Source organism: Amblyomma mixtum, chromosome 3, assembly GCF_055824585.1.
Source record: "Amblyomma mixtum isolate Tamu chromosome 3, ASM5582458v1, whole genome shotgun sequence".
NCBI lineage: Eukaryota > Metazoa > Arthropoda > Arachnida > Ixodida > Ixodidae > Amblyomma > Amblyomma mixtum.
This window is the reverse complement of record NC_143014.1, coordinates 66,061,975-66,082,291: the sequence shown is the minus strand read 5'-3', so window position 1 is coordinate 66,082,291 and position 20,317 is coordinate 66,061,975. Positions and strand designations below refer to the sequence as shown.

General features: G+C 45.0%; 2 protein-coding genes and 1 non-coding gene across 3 annotated transcripts; 1 reads left to right on the top strand and 2 right to left on the bottom strand.

Moving 5' to 3' along the window:
* The first annotated feature begins 52 nt into the window (after window positions 1–52).
* On the top strand, window positions 53–9,911 carry LOC149350478 (uncharacterized). Its single transcript, XM_089575542.1, has 4 exons — window positions 53–60; window positions 772–1,075; window positions 9,128–9,274; window positions 9,671–9,911. The coding sequence occupies exons 1-4, from the start codon at window positions 53–55 to the stop codon at window positions 9,908–9,910; spliced, it is 699 nt and encodes a 232-aa protein (XP_089431668.1). The 3' UTR covers window position 9,911.
* TRNAL-CAG (transfer RNA leucine (anticodon CAG)) lies at window positions 7,028–7,111 on the bottom strand. Its single transcript has one exon. It is a non-coding gene; the product is annotated as a tRNA-Leu (tRNA).
* A 443-nt stretch (window positions 9,912–10,354) lies between the features above and the next one.
* On the bottom strand, window positions 10,355–12,293 carry LOC149350477 (ATP synthase F(1) complex subunit alpha, mitochondrial-like). Its single transcript, XM_089579506.1, has one exon. It carries the CDS (start codon window positions 12,177–12,179, stop codon window positions 10,512–10,514), a length of 1,668 nt encoding a protein of 555 aa, XP_089435632.1. The 5' UTR covers window positions 12,180–12,293; the 3' UTR covers window positions 10,355–10,511.
* Window positions 12,294–20,317: the final 8,024 nt, after the last annotated feature.

Below are 20,317 nucleotides of genomic sequence, written 5' to 3'. Positions count from 1 at the left end.
CCCAAGTGAGTTCAAAATGCGCTCCCGGTAGATAAATTACGCAGTGTTTGTTATGTCAAGGCAAGTTGGCAAGGCTCTCAACACCCAATCGTGGCTCAAAGGTTTACTAGCTTCATTTTGGCACTGTTCGCCCTCGATATTGACCTTTGAGTTGACGCCCGGAGTTGCTTTATAGACCTTGTCACGCCATTGGAGCAACCGGTATTTTGGATGGAGAGACTGGGAGAGCTTAATCTTCAACTATTTCCTATTTTACGAGCACAGTCCACTGTCAAATATGGTGGCACCCTTTGACCCCTGTGGCATATGTGATGCATTGAGCCGGAGGGCTGTGTTTACATAGACGCGGCCTTCTAGTACAGATCACTGTCGCTAATGGCCAATCGAACGGTATAGTTCTGGCTGCTGAATTTGTGAAATACAGCCCAGTGAGATTAGCGGCCTACTCAGAGCCTAGGGAATCAAGCACGTTGTCAACACTTGTGCATCGCCTGTACGACGGACCCCTATAAGAGCCATTGTTATAACATAGCCCTTGGCCTCCGCCCAGGAGTATAGAAGGTGGTCTAGGGATAACGCGACCTGAGATTAGTTCGTACTTGTCGATGGCTTTGTAACATTACAGTTGATCGAGCGCGACGGCTACGAGAGCAAACCCGCAGACTCCCCGTTCTGGTTTTCTTGCCTTGGCGTCGCCGTACTGCCAAGAAGACGCTGTCGTGCATGCCAGCCGAGCAAGTGTCAGCGGTGCGCGCTCTTGTCCTGCTGCAGGCGCGGCTCTCCGCGAAAGGCAACTGCGCGGGTCGCCTCAAAGGGCGCCAATGGGCCAGCGGACAAGCGACCAAACGAGGGCTACGGAGACGTGGGTGAGGCGATCGGAGAGAAGCTTGTCAAGCTGCTGTCCGACGGGGCAGAGCGCGCGCTGCACTCGATTCCCCTTCCGCTGCTCGGGGCGTCGGACGCCGAACTGCGGGACGCCACGCTGTTGGGCCTCGATAACTTCAAGTTGCGACCGGAGAACCCGGCACGCGTCGTGCGCTCGGAAAAGCATCTCGTCGTACACATCCCGTTGCAGGCAAGCAGCCGACGCGCCCATGGCGTCACGCACGTGGCCATTGTGAATTTGTGAGCACCGCACGCACTTCTGCGACCTATGCGTCAGCGTATAGTCAGATTACGCATTGGTAACTGCAAACGCCACGCAAGTCTGCGCGGTGATCACTGCGAAGCTGGCAGTACTGAAACAGCTTGGCCGTGGACGGCGCCCAGCACCGCCGTTGACGTCCTAAAGTGCGGCATGTCAGTATGCGACTGAAGGCGATTTGGCTGAATGAAAAGTAAGATCAGATTCTTGCTCGTTTCCAGAAAAAATAACAGGGAGAGGGGAGAGAGTTTTGCAGCACGTGGTTTTTGGTGTTATCCCGCGTGTCGATGCAAGCGACGTGCGCCGGTGACCAGCGGCCGAGAACGGATAGTGGTTTCGCACTTTACGTAGGCACTTCGAAGGTATGAGCTACCAAGGTAAACATCTATCCTTGTTGAAAAATTTCATCTTCCACCCACAGGACAAATTCGTTCGCGTTCGGATAGCTTAAAATTTTACATAATTCGCCTACCACGCGTCTAATACGCGGTGTCAGAGAAAACGCCCGAGTTGTAAATCAGTCGAGATTTACCGGTTAAGATAGAGCCGCGAAAATTAAACTGCTGAGTTGGGAGAGCTACGTTCTTCGGTATACTCCCAAGATCACTCCACTCCCTCCCTCCCCTTTTAAGTGCGCGAGCACTTACAGTGCAGTGGCTATTCGAATTTAGCAGTGGTGGGTTTGTCTGAAGCCTGCTTCTGGCAGGTGGTTATATATATATATATATATATATATATATATATATATATATATATATATATATATATATATATATATATATATATATATATATATATATATATATATATATTGTAAGGAAGAGAGTTGGGGTTTGCTGCCTCAGCTAGCCGCCGAAGGAGAGGAAGAAGACAAAAGACGAAGCTGACGAAGCTCGGGTGCGCGCTTGCGAACGCCGGCCTGCTAAGCTGAACGCTGGGACAAGGACTGTGGCCGTCCACACTAACTGTGCGAGTTTCCACATTACAATATATATATATATATATATATATATATATATATATATATATATATATATATATATATATATATATATATATATATATATATATATATATATATATATTATCTGTGTGTGTGTGTGTGAGTACCTGGCAGGTTGTGATGACGTGACAAGGTCACTGACTTAGGTGGCAGGTGGCTTCTTTGTAAGACACACCACGACAAACACTTTAGAGTAATCATCGTGGGAGGGAACAGCGCGAAACAAAACGACGGACAAAGGAAGAGGCACAAAGACGAGCGCTGACTCGAAACTGAATTTTTTATTGAAAAAACGAAAACATATATACATCACACTCACGTGAACAAACAGAGCAACTACCATTGGTCTAGTGGAATCAAGACCATCAAACGCACAATATGGCACGTGGTGAACTCTGAACAAAAGCACCCCTGAATCCCGAAATGAAGCAAGTCATGAATTATCTAAAAACGACACTTCTTTGTTAACTAATGCTAAAGAAGGCTGGCTGATACACTGTGATTCCTTCTTTCGTATGAAATAAGCTTCCATAATCTCCCTTGTCAATTTATCCCGGTGTCTAAACAAAATTTTAGTGTTTGTGACCAAAGGGCGGCACTTTTTCTGTTTTTTATCATTTTCCTTCCCACACTCGCGGCAATGATCTTTCAGATGAGAGTATCTGGTGTCTGATAGTGAATTAAGATGTTCCCTCAGCCGAACATTAATACATCGGCCTGTCTGACCAATGTATACTTTTTTGCACGATAGTGGAAGCTCGTAGACTACAGAGCATGCGCATTCCACCAACGGTGATCTGTGAGTAACACGGCATTTAAATGGACTAACTCCTAATACACTTTCACTACGGTTTCTGATGGCCCGGCAAAGCCCGCTCAACTTGCACGGTGCCGAAAAAACAACTTCGACTTCAAACCTACCAGCTACATTTTTTAGATTATGGGCTACTTTGTGAATGTAGGGGATGACTGCCCTTTTCATACATGCCTTGTCCTTCTTTGACTTGACGAAATCCGTCCTCACCAGCCGCACCAACTTTTCGCACGTTGCCAAAATAACCGAATCAGGGTACCCTGCGGTTTTCAGCCTGCTGACCTGTAACAATACACTCTCTTCGATCCGGTGAAAACAAGAATTCTGTAAGCTCGAGCGGAGGGCAGACACAGCTATTCCATTTTTTACATTTTTTGAATGTCCGGAAGAATAGTGCAAAACCTGTTTCTGTGATCTTGGGGAGTAAAGCCAACAAACATGGTCGTTCTTGAAAAACAACTTAATGCTAAGAAACTGGAGAGAATCCTTCAAGGGCACTTCTGAGGTAAACGACAGGCCATCTGCGCACTCTCGAAACAACTTCAAAATGTCTATCATCGTCCTATTGAAGTTGTCTCTTTTTGTCAGTACCAAAAAATCATCCACATATCTGAAAATCTTCAACACCATTCCCTCACTGTGTCTACTAATTTGTTTATCAATTTCACCTAAGAAAATATTGCTCAAAACAGGTGCTACCCTAGACCCGATACAGATCCCCTTTTTTTGCACATAGACGCCGCCTTGCCAGCCTACATGAGTTGACCTTAAATAAAACGATAACAGTTCAAGAAAGTTGTCAAGAGGAACCCCGCACTGACCAATAAAGCCTACTTCATCATTGTCATCAGTGATGCACTTTTTTACTGCTTTCATAATCCCATTGTGAGGAAGTGAATAGTAAAGATCTTCAATGTCAATACTGAAGCCTGTACAACCACCTGGATTGCTATGCTTTAGGAAAAGGGTTACCTTGTCTGTATTACTAACCAGGAAAGGATCATCCACAACTAGATACGAAAGGTGCTTTTGTAGATAACTAGATACACAGTGCTGCCAAGTGCCAGTTTCCGAAATGATAGCTCTGAAAGGAATGTTAACTTTATGAGTCTTGGCGGAGAAAAACAGATCTAACTTATCGCCTTGTGCTTTTCTAACAGCCGTCGCCAGCGGTCCAAGATTACATCGGTTCAGTAACGAAACGGCCTGTTCCTTAACACTCTGCGAATCTACATCGACACGATTAAAGCACTTACTTACAGCCTGTGAAGCCTTTTCAGCAAAAATGCCTTCGGGTATGACAACAAAATGACCTTCTTTATCAGATAAAACAAGCCGCAAATTACTGCACTCGAAAAAATCCACTAAAGACCGTAAGTCCTTACGTCGTCGAGGTGCGTTTGATGGTCTTGATTCCACTAGACCAATGGTAGTTGCTCTGTTTGTTCACGTGAGTGTGATGTATATATGTTTTCGTTTTTTCAATAAAAAATTCAGTTTCGAGTCAGCGCTCGTCTTTGTGCCTCTTCCTTTGTCCGTCGTTTTGTTTCGCGCTGTTCCCTCCCACGATGTATCAGTACAAACTCGCCCAGTTATCCATCCTTCTTCAATACTTTAGAGTAACAATGTTTAATGATGCGAAAATTTCGAAACACACCCTGCTAGCGCACATATTCGCATTTGGCTGAAATAGCCAAATCGCCTGCAATGTTTTTTTTTTTGTCTCTCTCCCTCACTGCAGTTGTTCGAACCCGACCGCGGCTGCCGCGTTTCGATGGCGGCGAAACGCTAAATGCGCCCTTGTGCTGCGCGATGTCAGTGCACGTTAAAGATACCCAGGTGGTAGAAGTTATTCCACAACGGCACCTCTTTCTCTCTCATCTTCTTTTCTTCCCTTACGGCGCGGCTGAGGCGTCCACTGCAAATTGAAACAGTTGCTGGGCCATTTCCTTTTCAATACCAATTTCAGTCAACCTCGCCTTCCCTCGGAATATTAATAACGCTCTGGCTCGGATAGTACAGGTGCGGTCAAACTATTACGGAACACGCGCTTCGGCTTTTCAAATTTTCTCACGCGTTCGGTACAGAAGATATGGTGGTTTCTTGTGCTTATACGCGAGCGCACCAGCGGCATGTACTGTCATATCTATAAATTACTTCCTAATTTTCGCTAGGTAAGTACGTGACAAGAGCCTGATCGCCAAAGCGTCCTTCGTAATATTATGGTCGGGACTGTACACTAATTTGTGCGAAGCAGAGCGTAATCTCCAGATAAAGCAAAATCACGGCACCTAATGTTTCATCAGAATAGGGGTTGGGTTTCATTAGGAAAGCCACAAAAAGTCCAAGATAAATGCGTGGTTCAAATGGGACCTTCCATTTGATAAGATGTTGCTTCGATAACGATAAGATGTTGCTTCGAGCTTAGGTAAATGACACCAGTGCACTCCCCGGCGCGCTGTTCGAGCGCTATAGACAGATGTGTGAACGTCTGTATACATGCTCAGAAAAGGCCCCTGAAATGTTTTGGATATTTGGATGAACATTAAGCGCAGTTTTATGTTCTGCCCACCTTAGCAGTGTGGGCATTTGTAACCCTCAACTATTAGCGCTGACAGAGTATAGCCCCCCAGTAAAAAAAAAACCCATTGGAACCAATTGGACATTCCAGTTGGAACTAAATGGACATTCCCATTGCTTCCAATTGGAGTTCCCAATTGGAACCAATGGGTTCCAGTTGTGTTTTTAGCCCCGACCAATTGGATCCAACTGGACTAGCCAATTGACCCATTAGGCCAGGCAGTTATTTCACCCAGAAAATATTCACAAAATATGTTACGTTCATTGAGAAAGGTAGCTAAATGTTTGAATAATATGCTCTAGGATCTTGGATAAATATTTCTACAACTTAACACATTGTAATGTGCAAAAGGAAAATTGATTTATGAGGACTGCAGGGAGACACTCTGCATTGTGCCAATCAACATTTTTCTACGGGTTTGAAATTAACATGCTTTTATGGAAATCAGAGCCAACAGACACACATGCATCACACACAAGCAACACTGCACATTCAGCTCTGCATACATTAGCTTATGTACATACAGAGAACACACTTCTGCTCAAACTTATATACCCAATTTATTAGGCTCTCATGCTGGGGCCAGTGACGCTTGCCCACTGAGCGCAGTTATTTAATTTCAGCTCGAGTGGTGGTGTAGGTGATGAGTACAATTTATTAGGCTAAGCTGCTGATAGCTCTTATTGTAAGTACCATATTAGTTCTACCTTTTTCGTCAAACATGCAAACATTCATTGGATAAATTGGGTGCAGTTGTGCGGACCAATTGGAGGCAATGAGTAAGACCAATTGGGCTCACCAATTGGAAACCCAAATGGTCCAATTGGATAGTCCATTTGGACCATCCAATTGGAACACCATTCCAATTGGAACCAATTGGAAACTGAACTCGTACAATTGGAACCCATTGGAAATCCAATTGGTTCCAATGGTTTTTTTTTTTACTGGGAGATATCACGTACATCTTGCAAATTAACGGCGGACTGAAGATATTCTGGTCGTGTGCGTACTCCGCCTGACATGCAGTCAAATATTTTATTGGACCCGCCGCAATGGCTCGATCTGAGCCTATGGCGTTCGGCTGCTGAGCTAAATGTCGCGAGATCGAATCCCGCCGCAGCCGCATTTCGATGGATGCCGAATGCAAAATCGCCCGTGGGCTCTGAGAACCACAGGGGGCCGAAATTAATCTGGAAGCCTCTACTAGAGCGTCTCTCATTGCACATGAGCAGCTTCGGAGATTTACATGGGTACTGAGGACAGCAAAGGAACATTTGCTTGTTTGCAAGGTTTAGCTCAGCGGCTTCGTTTAGGTGCATTATTCTGCAGCATGCGAAAAGGCTCGCAGTTATTTCTCTCAATTATTCTCTCTAGGGAGCAATTGTCACAGGTAAAGTTGACTATCTTTAGAGCAGCAGATCTCCTGGCGGTGTACAGGTAGTTTATTCATAAGCAGTTTGCACAAGTTGAAAAAAACAAAAATGCTGTCAGAAGTGGGATTCGAACCCACGCCCGGAAGACCGGACTGCGACCTGAACGCAGCGCCTTGGACCGCTCGGCCATCCTGACGACGATTGAGGTGCTATAGTAAAATCCTTCTAGTGAATGAGATGTCACTAAATATCTGCATGGCATTTTCATTGGATTTATTCTGCCACAGAAACAAAAGACTAACAGGACCGCATGAATCAGACCCATGGAACAATCGGCTTCAGGCTTCCACGCCCACCGAAAACACCGCTTGTTTGTACATACGATAAAATAACTGTTGTGAGTGTCTTGGCACTGATCACATTATTGTCCCCGACCAGACGTTAGTTTGTCCATGCAGGGAAGATATAAGATACGCCGCCTCCTGGAACATAAGATATCAAACATAGTACTTCGCCTTTTCTCTCATATTAGTGCATTCTATCGGGTGCGGCTTCACGCTGCTTCCCATGACACCATTCAGCCCGCGCAGGGGCAGATATGCGGACAAAGATTTGAACCTGTGTGAAAAATGGGTGGTTTTCAGCATTCGGCTACTTTTTGAGGCTGCTCCAGTCGAACTATGTTTCGAATTGCGTTTTTTTTTTCTTGTTTTGCTGTCGTGAGGCTCTTCGACATTTCTCCCTACCCATGCCCGCAACGCCCGCAAGCGTTGGTACGTGCTGCCATCTGGGGACAAACACTTGACTTCGGGCGCTGGGGCGGAAATCGGCATGAAATCGGCCGAACATTTACAAAGCCACGCCCCCTCTGTTACCCTTTAGCATCTTGTGCAGCATCACTGCCTTTCTTGCCGGAACGTGCACGAGCTGCTAACGTCTAACATGGGCTACATATTAGAAATACCATGTTGAAGAAAAAGGGCTCCCGCGCGTTAAAACAGGAATACGCGGCAAATTGCTTCGTATATAAGTCTCGCAGTATGCCTCGTGCTAAAAATGTCTGTTGTCGTTGCGCCGCCACACAGCTTGCGTTCGGCTACAAACAAAGCTATATTTGTTGCGCTTCATGGTCACTTTGGCCTACACCGTGCACAGTAGCTGCAGATGTTCCTAGTGCACTTCGGATGATCACTGTTCCTCCACGTTCGGATGCTTTTGTGACCTTAGTAGAGACAAATTAATGTTATAGGGTGTTCCAGTAGAGGCAAAACAACCATTTAAGGCGCTTTGTACATAATTCTGAACCACGAAAGTACACAACTGCGTACAGAGGAAACTTGCAGCCATTTCTCAGTGTGCCGCATCTAGCAGTGATTTCTTTCTTTCGGGCAAATTTAGCATCCTTCCTTTCGTGGTTGCACTGTTTTTTTGAGTCCACTAGAAAAAGCACTAAATATTTCTCAAATCAATGAGCTTGGTAGCACGGTTGCCTTCATTTCTAGGCAGACAAATTTTGTTGCCAGTAATGCCATCCTTAGTTTTTGTCAGTTTCAAGCATAACACTCATCTCTGAAACAGAAAATGATTCCATTGGCTGTTTGACAAATCTTAGAATTCTAATCATACTACTTCCAACCATTATGACACTTAGAATGAAATGTTCTCCATCCCCGTAAAACATAAACCACTAGTATTATGTGCTGGAAAACTAATGTCCTTTCTTGAAATACGTTCGCAGCACGAAAAAACAAGGACGCGAAGAAAACGCACACAACAGAACAAACGCTTCGTATCCCTGTTTTTCAAGCTGTGAACATGTTTCAAGAAGGATAGATACCAACTGGCCCAAACATCTGTGGTGTTGTCTTTCTTGGGGCCTGGATATACTATTTAGGTGGAAATATTTTCCAACTGAAATGAAAAATTCCACTTCAAAGGGCCATTTTGTACAGTTACAAAGAAGTGTTACATTGTTGTTGGCAATTTTGCATCCCAACTTTGTCACAAGTACTTTGGAGTGTCAGATTTGGTGTACCATATGGATGTACACAGTTGTGACAGTGCACCTACATATGTGTACTGCTGTGAACAAGTTTAACCATGTTCATTCAGAACATACAGCATGTTGGTTTAGGAAAACAGACTGCTTTGCATGCATGCAAATGCGAATCACTTTTAATGGTATCAAACCAATGTACATTGTCACTTGCAGGTGCAAGACCTAAATGTAACTGGCAATTACACAACACTGCGGTCTCATGTCACCATGAAGGGAAAGTTCAAGGCGCAACTGCAGCATCTCCACATCTACATAGAAATCGCCGTCTGCAGTGGTCGTCCCAAACTGCAGACATTAGAGGTCAGTTCTTGTTTCCCAATGAAAATTTACATTTTTTTAAAGCACTTTCACAAATGAGTGCAAAAGGAGCACTATCAAGATAGTTCAGCATGACTAAGGGAAAGACATTACAAAATTGGACCTGGCTCGCAAAGCAATGCAGGAGTGCACAAAAGTTGTTTACCTGCCTACCAAAGCAGTTGGGTTCACTGCAATGTCGCCATGCTTGGAGCTATGTATTGCAGCACACTCAACTGCCACTGTCGCCATCAAATCACTGCAAGTCTTATTGAATGTGACTATACATACCCAATGAATTTATAGTGTGGCTGTTGCTCTTAGTCCATGCAGCAACAAATGCTGGGAATAGAAAAACTTTCCAGCAAACCTATACACTTTTAAACCATTGCCTTGCAGGTCACGAAAATGGAAGGACTCCGCATTACATCTGCAAAAGGCATGACCGTATTCCTGAACTGGGTCTTGGTCGCACTGATTGACAGCTTTGTTAACCGAAACCAAGCACGGTTCTTCAGAATGATCCGAGAGGCTTTATGGAAAGAGTTTGCAACGCACGTGATGACTATTCTGCCCCGCCTTGATGTACGGTACATTTCAAAGAAGCAGGCCTGTCACCATGGAGAGCAAAACAACTAAAGCTTGCAGAAAAACTTTGCAGCTGTACTGTGGTGATTTTGTTACAAACTATGGAAAGAGGCTACAACAAAGTACAACTGGCTAAGAAAGGACAGTCCAAAATATAAGTGCTTCAGCCAGCAAGCGAAACAGTAAAGCACAAAGTGGTGTCAAGTAAGTGGATAACAAGTGTTTCCAGTTACCTGACAGCCCCACAAGACTTAAAATTCCAAACTTTACGTTATAGTAAAGGCACATATACAAGCACAGGAAGGCAAAGCAGCAACCAAAGAATAGAAGAAAAGCTCCAAAGGCACTCGTGCAACAGAAAACCACAAAACTACTTTTATGTTAAATAGCTGTGCACACCGAAGTACGAAACTGCTGCTGCTGGCAGTGACCTTCTAACAGTTTTCGAAACTATGTAATAGTTTGAAATGATACCATCAAAGAAAATGTGCAGCATTCTGGTTTCTTTCACAATTTATTGTCGCCCAGATATTACAGCAGATAATTTAGGTTAAGTCTTGCGCAAGTCTAGTCTATACATTTCTACTTGTCTTACATACAGACTAGAAATGTTGACAGGGCAGTAGAGGCAGTGCAAGAAGTATAAAAAAAATTATGCTGAGAAGTTAGCTATGAATGAAGTGACAATGCTCTTCAGTTTTGCATCTGTGGATTCGCTAATGTGACCTTCTTGAGCGATGGTGGTAAGGACGTCCTTGTGGTGGCTTCGAATATGCTGCAGAAACTCCTTCTCAAATTCGTTGATATGGGCAGGGTCCAGTTTGTCTAGGTACCCACGGACACCTGTGTAGATAACAGCAACTTGGTCTTCAATTGCCATTGGTGTGTACTGACCCTGCTTCAGTAGCTCTGTGAGCCGCACACCCCTGTTTAATAGCTGCTGGGTGGCTGCATCCAGGTCAGAACCAAACTGTGCAAAGGCAGCAACTTCACGGTACTGAGCAAGTTCTAGCTTCATTGAACCTGCGACTTGCTTCATGGCTTTTGTCTGGGCAGCTGAGCCGACACGACTTACAGACAACCCTACATTGATGGCTGGCCGGATGCCCTTGTAAAACAGTTCAGTCTCAAGGAAAATCTGGCCATCAGTGATGGAGATGACATTGGTGGGAATGTAGGCCGAGACATCACCGGCCTGCGTCTCGATCACTGGCAAAGCTGTCAGGGAGCCTCCGCCGAAGGCGTCGTTCATTTTGGCTGCTCGCTCAAGGAGACGGGAGTGGAGGTAGAAGACATCGCCAGGGTAGGCCTCCCGACCTGGAGGTCGCCGCAGCAGCAGGGACATTTGACGGTAGGCGACAGCCTGCTTGGACAAGTCGTCGTAAATGATGAGGGCGTGCATGCCGTTGTCGCGGAAGTACTCGCCCATGGCGCAACCCGAATAGGGTGCAAGGTATTGTAGCGGTGCGGCGTCCGAGGCTGTGGCGCTGACAATAATGGTGTACTTCATGGCGTCGCTCTGGGTCAGCCGTTTTACGATCTGGGCGACTGTGCTCCTCTTTTGACCAATGGCAACGTAAATGCAGTACAGCTTTTTCTTCTCGTCCGATCCGTCATTGAAACGCTTCTGGTTGATAATACCGTCGATGGCAATAGCAGTTTTTCCGGTCTGCCTGTCTCCGATAATCAGCTCTCGCTGTCCACGACCAATGGGAACCAAGCTGTCTACTGCCTTAATGCCTGTAAGCATAGGCTCCTTCACCGAGATACGCGGGATGATGCCCGGCGCCTTCACGCCGACACGAGCACGGCTCTTGCAAGCGACGGGTCCCTTGCCATCTATGGGATTTCCAAGGGCATCCACGACGCGACCAAGCAGCTCGGGTCCAACTGGCACATCCACAATGGCCCCGGTACGCTTCACTATGTCTCCCTCCTTGATAAGCTTGTCGTTACCGAACACGACAATACCCACGTTGTCTGGTTCCAAGTTAAGGGCCATACCTTTCAGACCGCTGGAAAATTCCACCATCTCTTCAGCTTGAATGTTCTTTAGGCCGTAGACACGGGCGATGCCATCTCCGATGCTGAGCACGCGGCCCGTTTCTTCCAGGTTGGTCGTGGAGGCCTGTCCCAGAATGCGCTCTTCGAGGATGGTAGAAACCTCGGCTGAACCGGCGGCTGCGTAGGAACATGGCGTGGTCGAAAGCTTTCGTAGTGCGAGCGCACTTATCGCTTCGTGAGCGGGCGCAAGCTTCGATGCTTGCTTCGGGAAATGCCTGGCTAACGTGCAGGCCAATCTGCGGGAGACGAAAGCCATGCTCGCTGCAAGCTTGAACTGCAATGCCCGACGAGCTAATACCGGCGAGATCACCTTCCCCTAAAAAGACGAGAGGACGTGACCTTCTCCGGCGGCGCGGTCGCCCGGTTGCCAGACGAAATATAGCACGCGGCTTTTGCAGCGCGCGCAGCGGCGCGCGCGGCAGGAGCGTGCGTCCGTCTGCGTGCTGCGGTATGCACTTTGCGCGGATGGCGAATATATGGCGCTGTTTGACGCATTTATGTTCAAGGAGTAGAGGGAAATGCTGTTATGGTAGTATTAGTCACTGTGTTACCAGTGGTTTAGTAAAAAACAGTAAAACAGAAGGAAAAGATGCTGCTATCCGCGGCATCTGCTATCGAAGATTGAAGCACCTGAGCTGAGACCGGTGATAATTACCCCTCTATTGCCATCGAAGGGGCGTAATTAATGGAAGAACTGCAGCTCTAGAAAAGTGCTTTTGGTGGAAGTCATGGATACTCGATAAGGAGCGGGTTATTGCTTAGTGGGTTATCTTCGTTTGCTGGTCCTGAAAACACCTGGATTTTTTTTATCGATTATGCGCTAGCTTTGCCATTCCACTCCTAAAAAAAAATCACTGGCAATTCCTATTAGAACCAGCTGTGTTTTGGACACCGTTGGAACCAACTGGGCTCAAGAATTTTAGCCACTGTCGTGACACAAAGCGGAGTCCATTAATTTAAGACGCACATCCAGTTGGTTCTAATGGGTCCAAAACACAATTCCAATCGAAACAAATTATGTTTCCTCCCACGACTGTAGGAGGACGCTTTGTCTTGTGCCAAAATTTCTGCGAGGTAATTGAAGTTGTGAAAATTCCACGATTTTAGGAATGTGAAGCCAAACAAACAAGCCAGCATCACACGTAAGGAACACAGACACTGCTAGCCTACCATAGGCGGGGAAGGGGGAGGGAGGTCAGTTAGCACCCTCTCTCTTTTTCATTCGCCCTCCCCCTCCTCCGGGCATGCTTTCTGGCAAGAGATTTTATTTCTTTATTTTACTCTCATGATACAGCTGTACATTACAGAGGGGAACGGCTTTTCACAGCAAAATAGAAGATAAAAAAAGGGGGCCCAGTACTGATCCTTGAGGAACCCCAGAACCCAGTGGTACAGTAGAGGAATGAGCGTCATTAATGCTGACAGGTTCAACACGAGAAGAAGGAAATCCACCACGCATCCAGTTAATAACTGCAGGGTCAATGTTCAGAACACTTAGTTTATGTGATAGCAATGAGTTATTAACTTCATCGAATGCTATAGGAAAGTCAAGAAATATGTAGTCAGATGAAAAAGCGGAGTCCAAATAGAAATGCAAGTCGTAAGTGAAGGGAAGTAGTTGAATGCCTCAAGAGAAAAAACTTCGTAAGGCATACTCTGTTAGAGAGAAGAAATTGTTATCCGCCAGGTAATTAACAAGATGTGTAAATATATGCACCATATGGGTCAATGGTTAGATGGATTCTGTTTATCTCAGTCTTTATGCACTGGTATGACCACAGCAGTCTTCCAGTCTTCAGTAGTACACCATGATACGATAGTGAGGATATGAATTTCATGATGATAGAACTATACTCTTTAGCATTCCGTATAAATTTGCCATTTATACCGTCAATTCCGCTAGAAGATGTTAGTTTCAAATCGATAATCGGTATAATGCCTTGCAAGTCAAACATGGTGGGATCCATTGCGAAATGATCGCAGAGTTGGAGATCGGGTCGTTGGATAACACTGGAGGAAGAAGGAAACGACTTAACGAAAGTATTATTTAGTATAGTAGCACAGATGTGGTCGGGGGAAGGTTCACTGGTGGGTGCAATAATGAGACTTTATTGGTGTTTCCAGGTTTTATTATGTTCCAGAAGCGTTTTGGATTAGCCTTCAGATTGTTCAGGAGGGTTGCTTTAAAGAAGGTGGACTTAGTAGACTTCAGTGCTCGTTGATATGCTGAAGCAGATGTCTTATGTGCTGTCCAATGGGCAGGTTTTAATGAATACTTAGCAGTTTGAAAAAGTCTTTTATTTTTGTTAGAAAATCGTTTTAAATATCTGTTATACCATGGAGCATGGCTATTGGAGTACACACGCCCAAGAGGGATAAGACGATGAATAAATTAGGACAGTTTATCTCGGTACATACACCAGTTTGTTTCTACTGAGCGCTCGAGGTAACCCGGTAAGAAAATATATACAAAGGAGCCCAGTTATTAAGGGCTACAAAATGAGCTTTGTTAAAGTCGTTAGTGGTCTTGGAACGTTTTGACTACGGTGCATGCGATAAATCGAACGTGAAATGCAAGATATTGCGATCGCTCAGGCCGGGCATATGTATTATATACGTGTGACATGGTATCTTCAGATGATGTTAGTACAAGATGTAGACAGGCGGAGAGGCTATATTTAGTTACTAAAGGCCCCGCCTTCTAAAGATCAGGTCCGCGATCCATGGTCTCGCACGACGAGTGACAAATCCAGTCTTCTAAAAACACTGGTTTATTCCGGATACACAAAAAGCACTTTGCAAGAACGCAACATTGGACCACAACATTAAAATTTCAATATAAACATATTTTAAACTCTCCGTGTCTAAGAAACAATGGACCTTACAAACAATCTCACAACAAGCTAACAATTTAAAATTTAAAGAAGGAATATGAACTCTTCATGCACCTTTAAAAATATAAACGAAGACACAAACAGGAGTCAAAGAGCAGAAGTTTAAATGGCGAAGCGGCAACACAGGAAACTGAGGGCCGTTTTTATTCGAGGAACTAATTTGAGCTCAAGGACAGTGGCAGCTTGGCTGGCGTATTTTACTATGAATAACTTCACTGTCCTTCCCATTATACAAACGCTACCGCACAATCTAGAATGTGTTTCTTCGCACAGCAGACCTTTGAATAAAGTCGTCCGCGATGTCACTGAGATTTATTTTGCGGGCGAGCTCTTTGCGCCCATGGAGAAGTTATGCTGCCCCCTGACCCCACCGCTCAGTTTCCGGGGGGGGGGGGGGGGGGGGGGGGCTAAAGCCCTCCAGCGCCCCCCCCCCCCCCCCCCCGCAGTCTGCGCCTATGTAGCCTAGAGTGGTGAACGAAAAGATAAGATATTTAAGTTTTCCGGATTTAACTTTTTTCACCGCACTAAAATTTGCCCATTGGGACGACAATGTAAGACTTTTTACACAAAAGAAACTTTTTTATCATTGTACTGAGCGACAGTTTGTTCCCACAGCAAATTTATTGAAGATATGCTTTCTGCGTTGCGTGAAGTAGCGATTATGTTTTTTTTTTGTTACAAAATGAGGCAACAATTTAAAGAATGCCTTTTCAAAAATAACCTAAAGCGTCAGTACTTCACACGCAAGCCTTTTCTGGCGATCACTGCTCGATTCCGCCGAAGCATGGAGTCCAGGAAGCCGTCAGTGAAAGTTTATGTATCCACACCTTTGCAGCAGATTCTCGACTTTCTGCTCGGCGCTGCTGGCTTTTTTTCCCTCCGACGATATGCGATGCTTACACAAATATATTCGACTGAAATGATCTCAGTACGCCGGCTTGGCCACTCCATAATGTCTGCCGCCCTCTTTAACCAATTTTTCACAAGCGTGGAAGCGTGCTTCAGGTTGTAATTTTGTTGAAACGCATATCCAAATCCCAGATTCGTGTGTGTCAATGGCAGCATAACGTTTTCAAGAATGTCCTGATCAGCCTCTTCGCTCATGGTGCTTTGAATTCAATGTGACAAACTCCACAAGCGGAGGATCAGCCCCGTGCCATTACGTTTCGGTTTAACGTTGAAGTTGATAACGAGGTCCATATAAATTGTGTTTGGGGCGACACATACAACGAATCCCATAATTCCCGCATGACAAGAACTTCGATGCGTCTAATGAAATCACTCTTTTCCATTTGTGACCTATCCAAACTAGGTGTTCATTTACCTACATTATCCTGGAAACCCGATTTTTTTCACTGATATGAGCGGTTTAAGCTAGTCTCCTGTCGCTTAGTTCAGCACATTGCACATGGCGTCTCGCAGTAAATGGAGTGACTGTAAAGGCTGATAACAGGGTCAAATCTTCGGAAATGTTGATAACAGTCAGTGTATATAGTTCATAAGGCAGGCGCGAACAATGCCTTTCTCGACAACTTGGTTGGTCGTTCTGGCGCGTCTCCTGATCGAAAAACCAAATCTCCTCTGAACCTATATCTCTACAAAACTTGTGAAGTCGTGGCCTGCGCTACTCTCTAATCCAGTGAAAGTTGGTAGTGTTTCATCCCATAGCTGTGGCCTCAGGTAACTGCCATTTGAGTAGGCTTGAAGACGTTATATTAACCTCACACTATACGCCCACGTACTGCTTGTAAAAGTATGCAATCATGCACGTAACCGCACAATATGCTACCTGAAAATGATATCAAGTTTGTAATTGTTTAGAACATACGGAAAATGAACGCAATGGAAAGCGCCCGTGAAAGGACGAAAATGGAAAACAAACTTGTAGCAAACAGTTACGCCCCCAATTACGGAAGAGGACATAATTTCATCATAATATATTCAGAAATAGCGAAGAGGGCTTTTATACCCATTTTATTTTCAATTTAAACAAAAAAAAATGGAGAATATCATATCTTTTTGTTCACTACTGTAAGTCAATGTACCGGGTGATTTTTTTAACGTCTGCAGATTTTTATTAGAAAGTGAGAGATACGTCAGTGCGGTTTGTGGAAGTGAATTTTTCTAATTTTTTAAATTTTTAATTTTTGATTTTAGGGGGAAAGATTATATTGCGGAATTGAAGGCCCCCGGAAGTGTGCCCCGTTTCTAAATTTTCTTTATCGGCAATGCGCTCAAAATATCGAACGTCAAGCACACGCACTTGAAAGCTCGTTGAGTTAGCTTTTCCGCGTTGCACTTTTGTAAGAACGGAGTACCTCGCATTTCTAACGAAGAAGATACAGACGCCGTTTACGTATTTAATGACGTAGAACCAGTTAACGCGATTTAGGCGACGTTACTACGCACAGCAACACCGTTTTATAAATGCAACGTGGGAAAGCCACCTCAGCGAGCTTTGAAATGAGTAATTTTGACTCTTGATACTTCGAACCACACTGCCGATGAGGAAAATAAAAACTGGGTTTACCTTCGTTGCTGACGGCCTTCAGTTTCGCAACAAAATCTTGCTCCCATAACCAAAAAGAGTTGATTAGTTAATTTCGGTGAATTAATCGTGTAATTATTGAGATCTATCACATGCATGGCGTCCTGCTGGCTGTACAGTCGATCTGCACAGACCGCACCGACGCACCTCTCAGAGTTCTTATCCCTTTGTGTAGCAGCGGGACACATGTATCCCACTCGTTTCAAGTGCCGGGAAAGGAAAAACGGTGCAACCATGTATTTGCGAGCAAAATACTACCTAACTGTACAAAAGAAGCCATTAAATGTGTTTTTATATTTCGGTATAGACCTCCTTGATGTTCTGTGTGTTCTTACAAGTGCGGTTGTACAGTTTAACAAAACCCATCCTGGCGGGAAAAGAAAAAAACTGTTGAACTTTTGAGCCTTTTCCTTCGTTCTACTGCCTCATATCACTTCTTGAAGCAATTTTCAATTCCCATACAAGTTGACTAATACGTCTGAAAGACTGATGTAAGGATATGTGCCACATTTGAGGTCTTTTTGCAAAGTCATTGGTACGACTGTGCACCCCTCTTTTCTACACAAGCAGTAGTCGAAACGGCTTGAAAGTGATGACATTCAATAACTAGAGTCAATAACTAGAGTTCAATAACTAGAGTGCAAGTTTGCCATTTTTATGCGTGTGAGTTATGCGCACAGCTTGCGCCTTGCAAGGGGTTAAACTAAAAATACCTAAAGTTAAAAAAAAAATCAATCCTGCATATCCAGAGGACACACTTTTGCTCCCACTTATGCACCTCCTGCTCGAGCCAGTGGTGCTTGTATGTTGAGCGAAGTTATCTAATTTAATAGTGCCCACTGTGATGGTGGAAATGATTAATGCAATTCAGCAAATAAAACTGCAGTATCTTTTTCACAAAAACCTAATCAGTTTGCTGCTGTGTGTTAATAGAGAGTAATATGCGGAATACCCCAATAAAGGCAATCATTGGCTTCCAATTGGACTTTCCAAATGAAAATTTTCCAGTTGTGGATTTGGAATCAGTTATTGCAACATCCCATTGGGCCTTCCACTTCGCTCACTTGCAATGCTCAAGGCATTCCATTCGGACATTCCAGTTGGAGTTTCCACTTGCTTGAAAATGCACAAACGTGAATTGCCTAATTGGTACTCTTTTTTTTTTTAAAAACTGGGACACCCTTGAACCCGCAAGGAAACCTAATACCCACCTTCCGTTCATCCTCCTCCTCGGAGGCTGCCCTGTCTGGCTCGGTCCCGAGCGACCAGCAATCGCTGATAGAACGAGCGCGCCGGATGACGTCAGATATCAGGGTCCTGGAGTGAGTTCTCCGCCCATCATAGAGAGCTATACCTAACCCTAAATATATATATATATTTTTTACCACCACCGCCGCTTTGAGTTTCAGGAACCAGTTGGAATGTCAAATTCCGTTTGGTTCCCAAGATTGCAATTGACGTCCTCTCTCCCAATTGGATTATCCAATTGGGAGAAATGACTCCAACTGAGGTGTGCGCTCGTCCCGTGCCCTTCTTGTTCTTGTCCGTCGAAGTTCGCGCTGTTTTACAAGAATGCATCTGTACCGACTCGCACAACTGAACGTTCTGCTTATCCAACTGGATTCCTCGGAACCAATTGGAATAGCTAACTGGGATCCGCAAAACCATTTGGATGGTCAAACTGGACCAATCAAATGGATTACTACGTCCTACTGAGTCCGTTTGGATCCATTGGCTGTTCAAGTGTTTCCAGAAGTACTTGTATTTGGGCGTGCGTGTTGGTTCATAACTTTTCAGGAGGACACAGGGGCGCAATAAAAGACACGGACATAGAAGTCACGGACACGGACACGCTCGTCCCTGTCTACTTCTATGTCCGTGCCTTTTATTGCGCCCCTGTGTCCTCCTGTCAAGTGTTTTCATCTGGGTCCAGTTGGATACAAATGGAATTGCCAATTGGTCCCAACTGTTTTTGTTTTTTCACTAGGTCATTTTCGTCCGCGTGCGTCTCCTCAAATGCAAAAAAAACCCCCCTGCAAAATAGACTCCCTGTACAAACGGCACGTTTATGTGACTGTCTCAGTACCATATCAAGCACTACAGAGGATTTACTTCGAAAAACAAAGGAAATGAGGGGTGAAGCAGCATATGTGGCTTCCGTATATGGCTAGTTTTCGCATACTCAATGAGCTACAGCGCAACAGCTGCCCAGCTCGTAATAAAGCCGGCAAAATAACGAATGAAACTGATAATAATTCAGACATTTTTCAATGCGAAAGCACTACCAGTCACATTACGAGAAAAGCCGACGGAGCTCGCGCGCGTGTGTGATTGCGTGCGTGCGGAAATGATCTTTCACTCAACACCGAAGAACTCGTCGCCTGAAATAAACTCAGTTCGCAAACGAAACCAAACGTCTGCGTCTTGCGTCCACGACATGCAAACTCGGCCAACCTCATCGCCATGCAGCGAGAGGGTCGGAACGTTTGCGGTCTGGTGCGCGGCCAATACGCAGACACAAACTTTTAGAAAAGAGCTTTTATGCATGTGCAAACATTCACGTAAACAATGCACCCAGGGAAAGTAATACTTTCGCATTCCCACACGAAGGGTCTCTGCCGGATTTTGATGGTGAAGGGGTAGCATAGTAAATGCATTTGGAAAGCATTAGAACGAAACATATTCAAAACTGTCACTGTAGGCGCGTCCGAAGCCTTTCATTTCCGTTTTTCTCGACACGATATTTTTGTTGCGTGACCATTCTGCGCGGAGGGTACACAGATGGGGTGTTTATATTTCAAAACCACTGCCGCACAATTTTGGAGCAACGAGCGATTTTTTTTTTTTGGGGGGGGGGGGGGGGGGGGGGGGGGGGCGGCTCTAGATATAATGGTTCGACTTTCCATCACCTACTTTGGAAGATCGTGAAGTAGGGCCGGCATATTACACCAT

Excerpts from the sequence above, each read along its gene's own strand:
- LOC149350478 (XM_089575542.1), top strand. Across the intron at positions 1,076-9,127 it reads TCGTACACATCCCGTTGCAG|GTGCAAGACCTAAATGTAAC; the intron begins GCAAGCAGCCGA and ends TGTCACTTGCAG. Across the intron at positions 9,275-9,670 it reads CCAAACTGCAGACATTAGAG|GTCACGAAAATGGAAGGACT; the intron begins GTCAGTTCTTGT and ends ATTGCCTTGCAG.
- LOC149350477 (XM_089579506.1), bottom strand. The coding sequence starts at position 12,179 with ATGGCTTTCGTCTCCCGCAGATTGGCCTGCACGTTAGCCAGGCATTTC.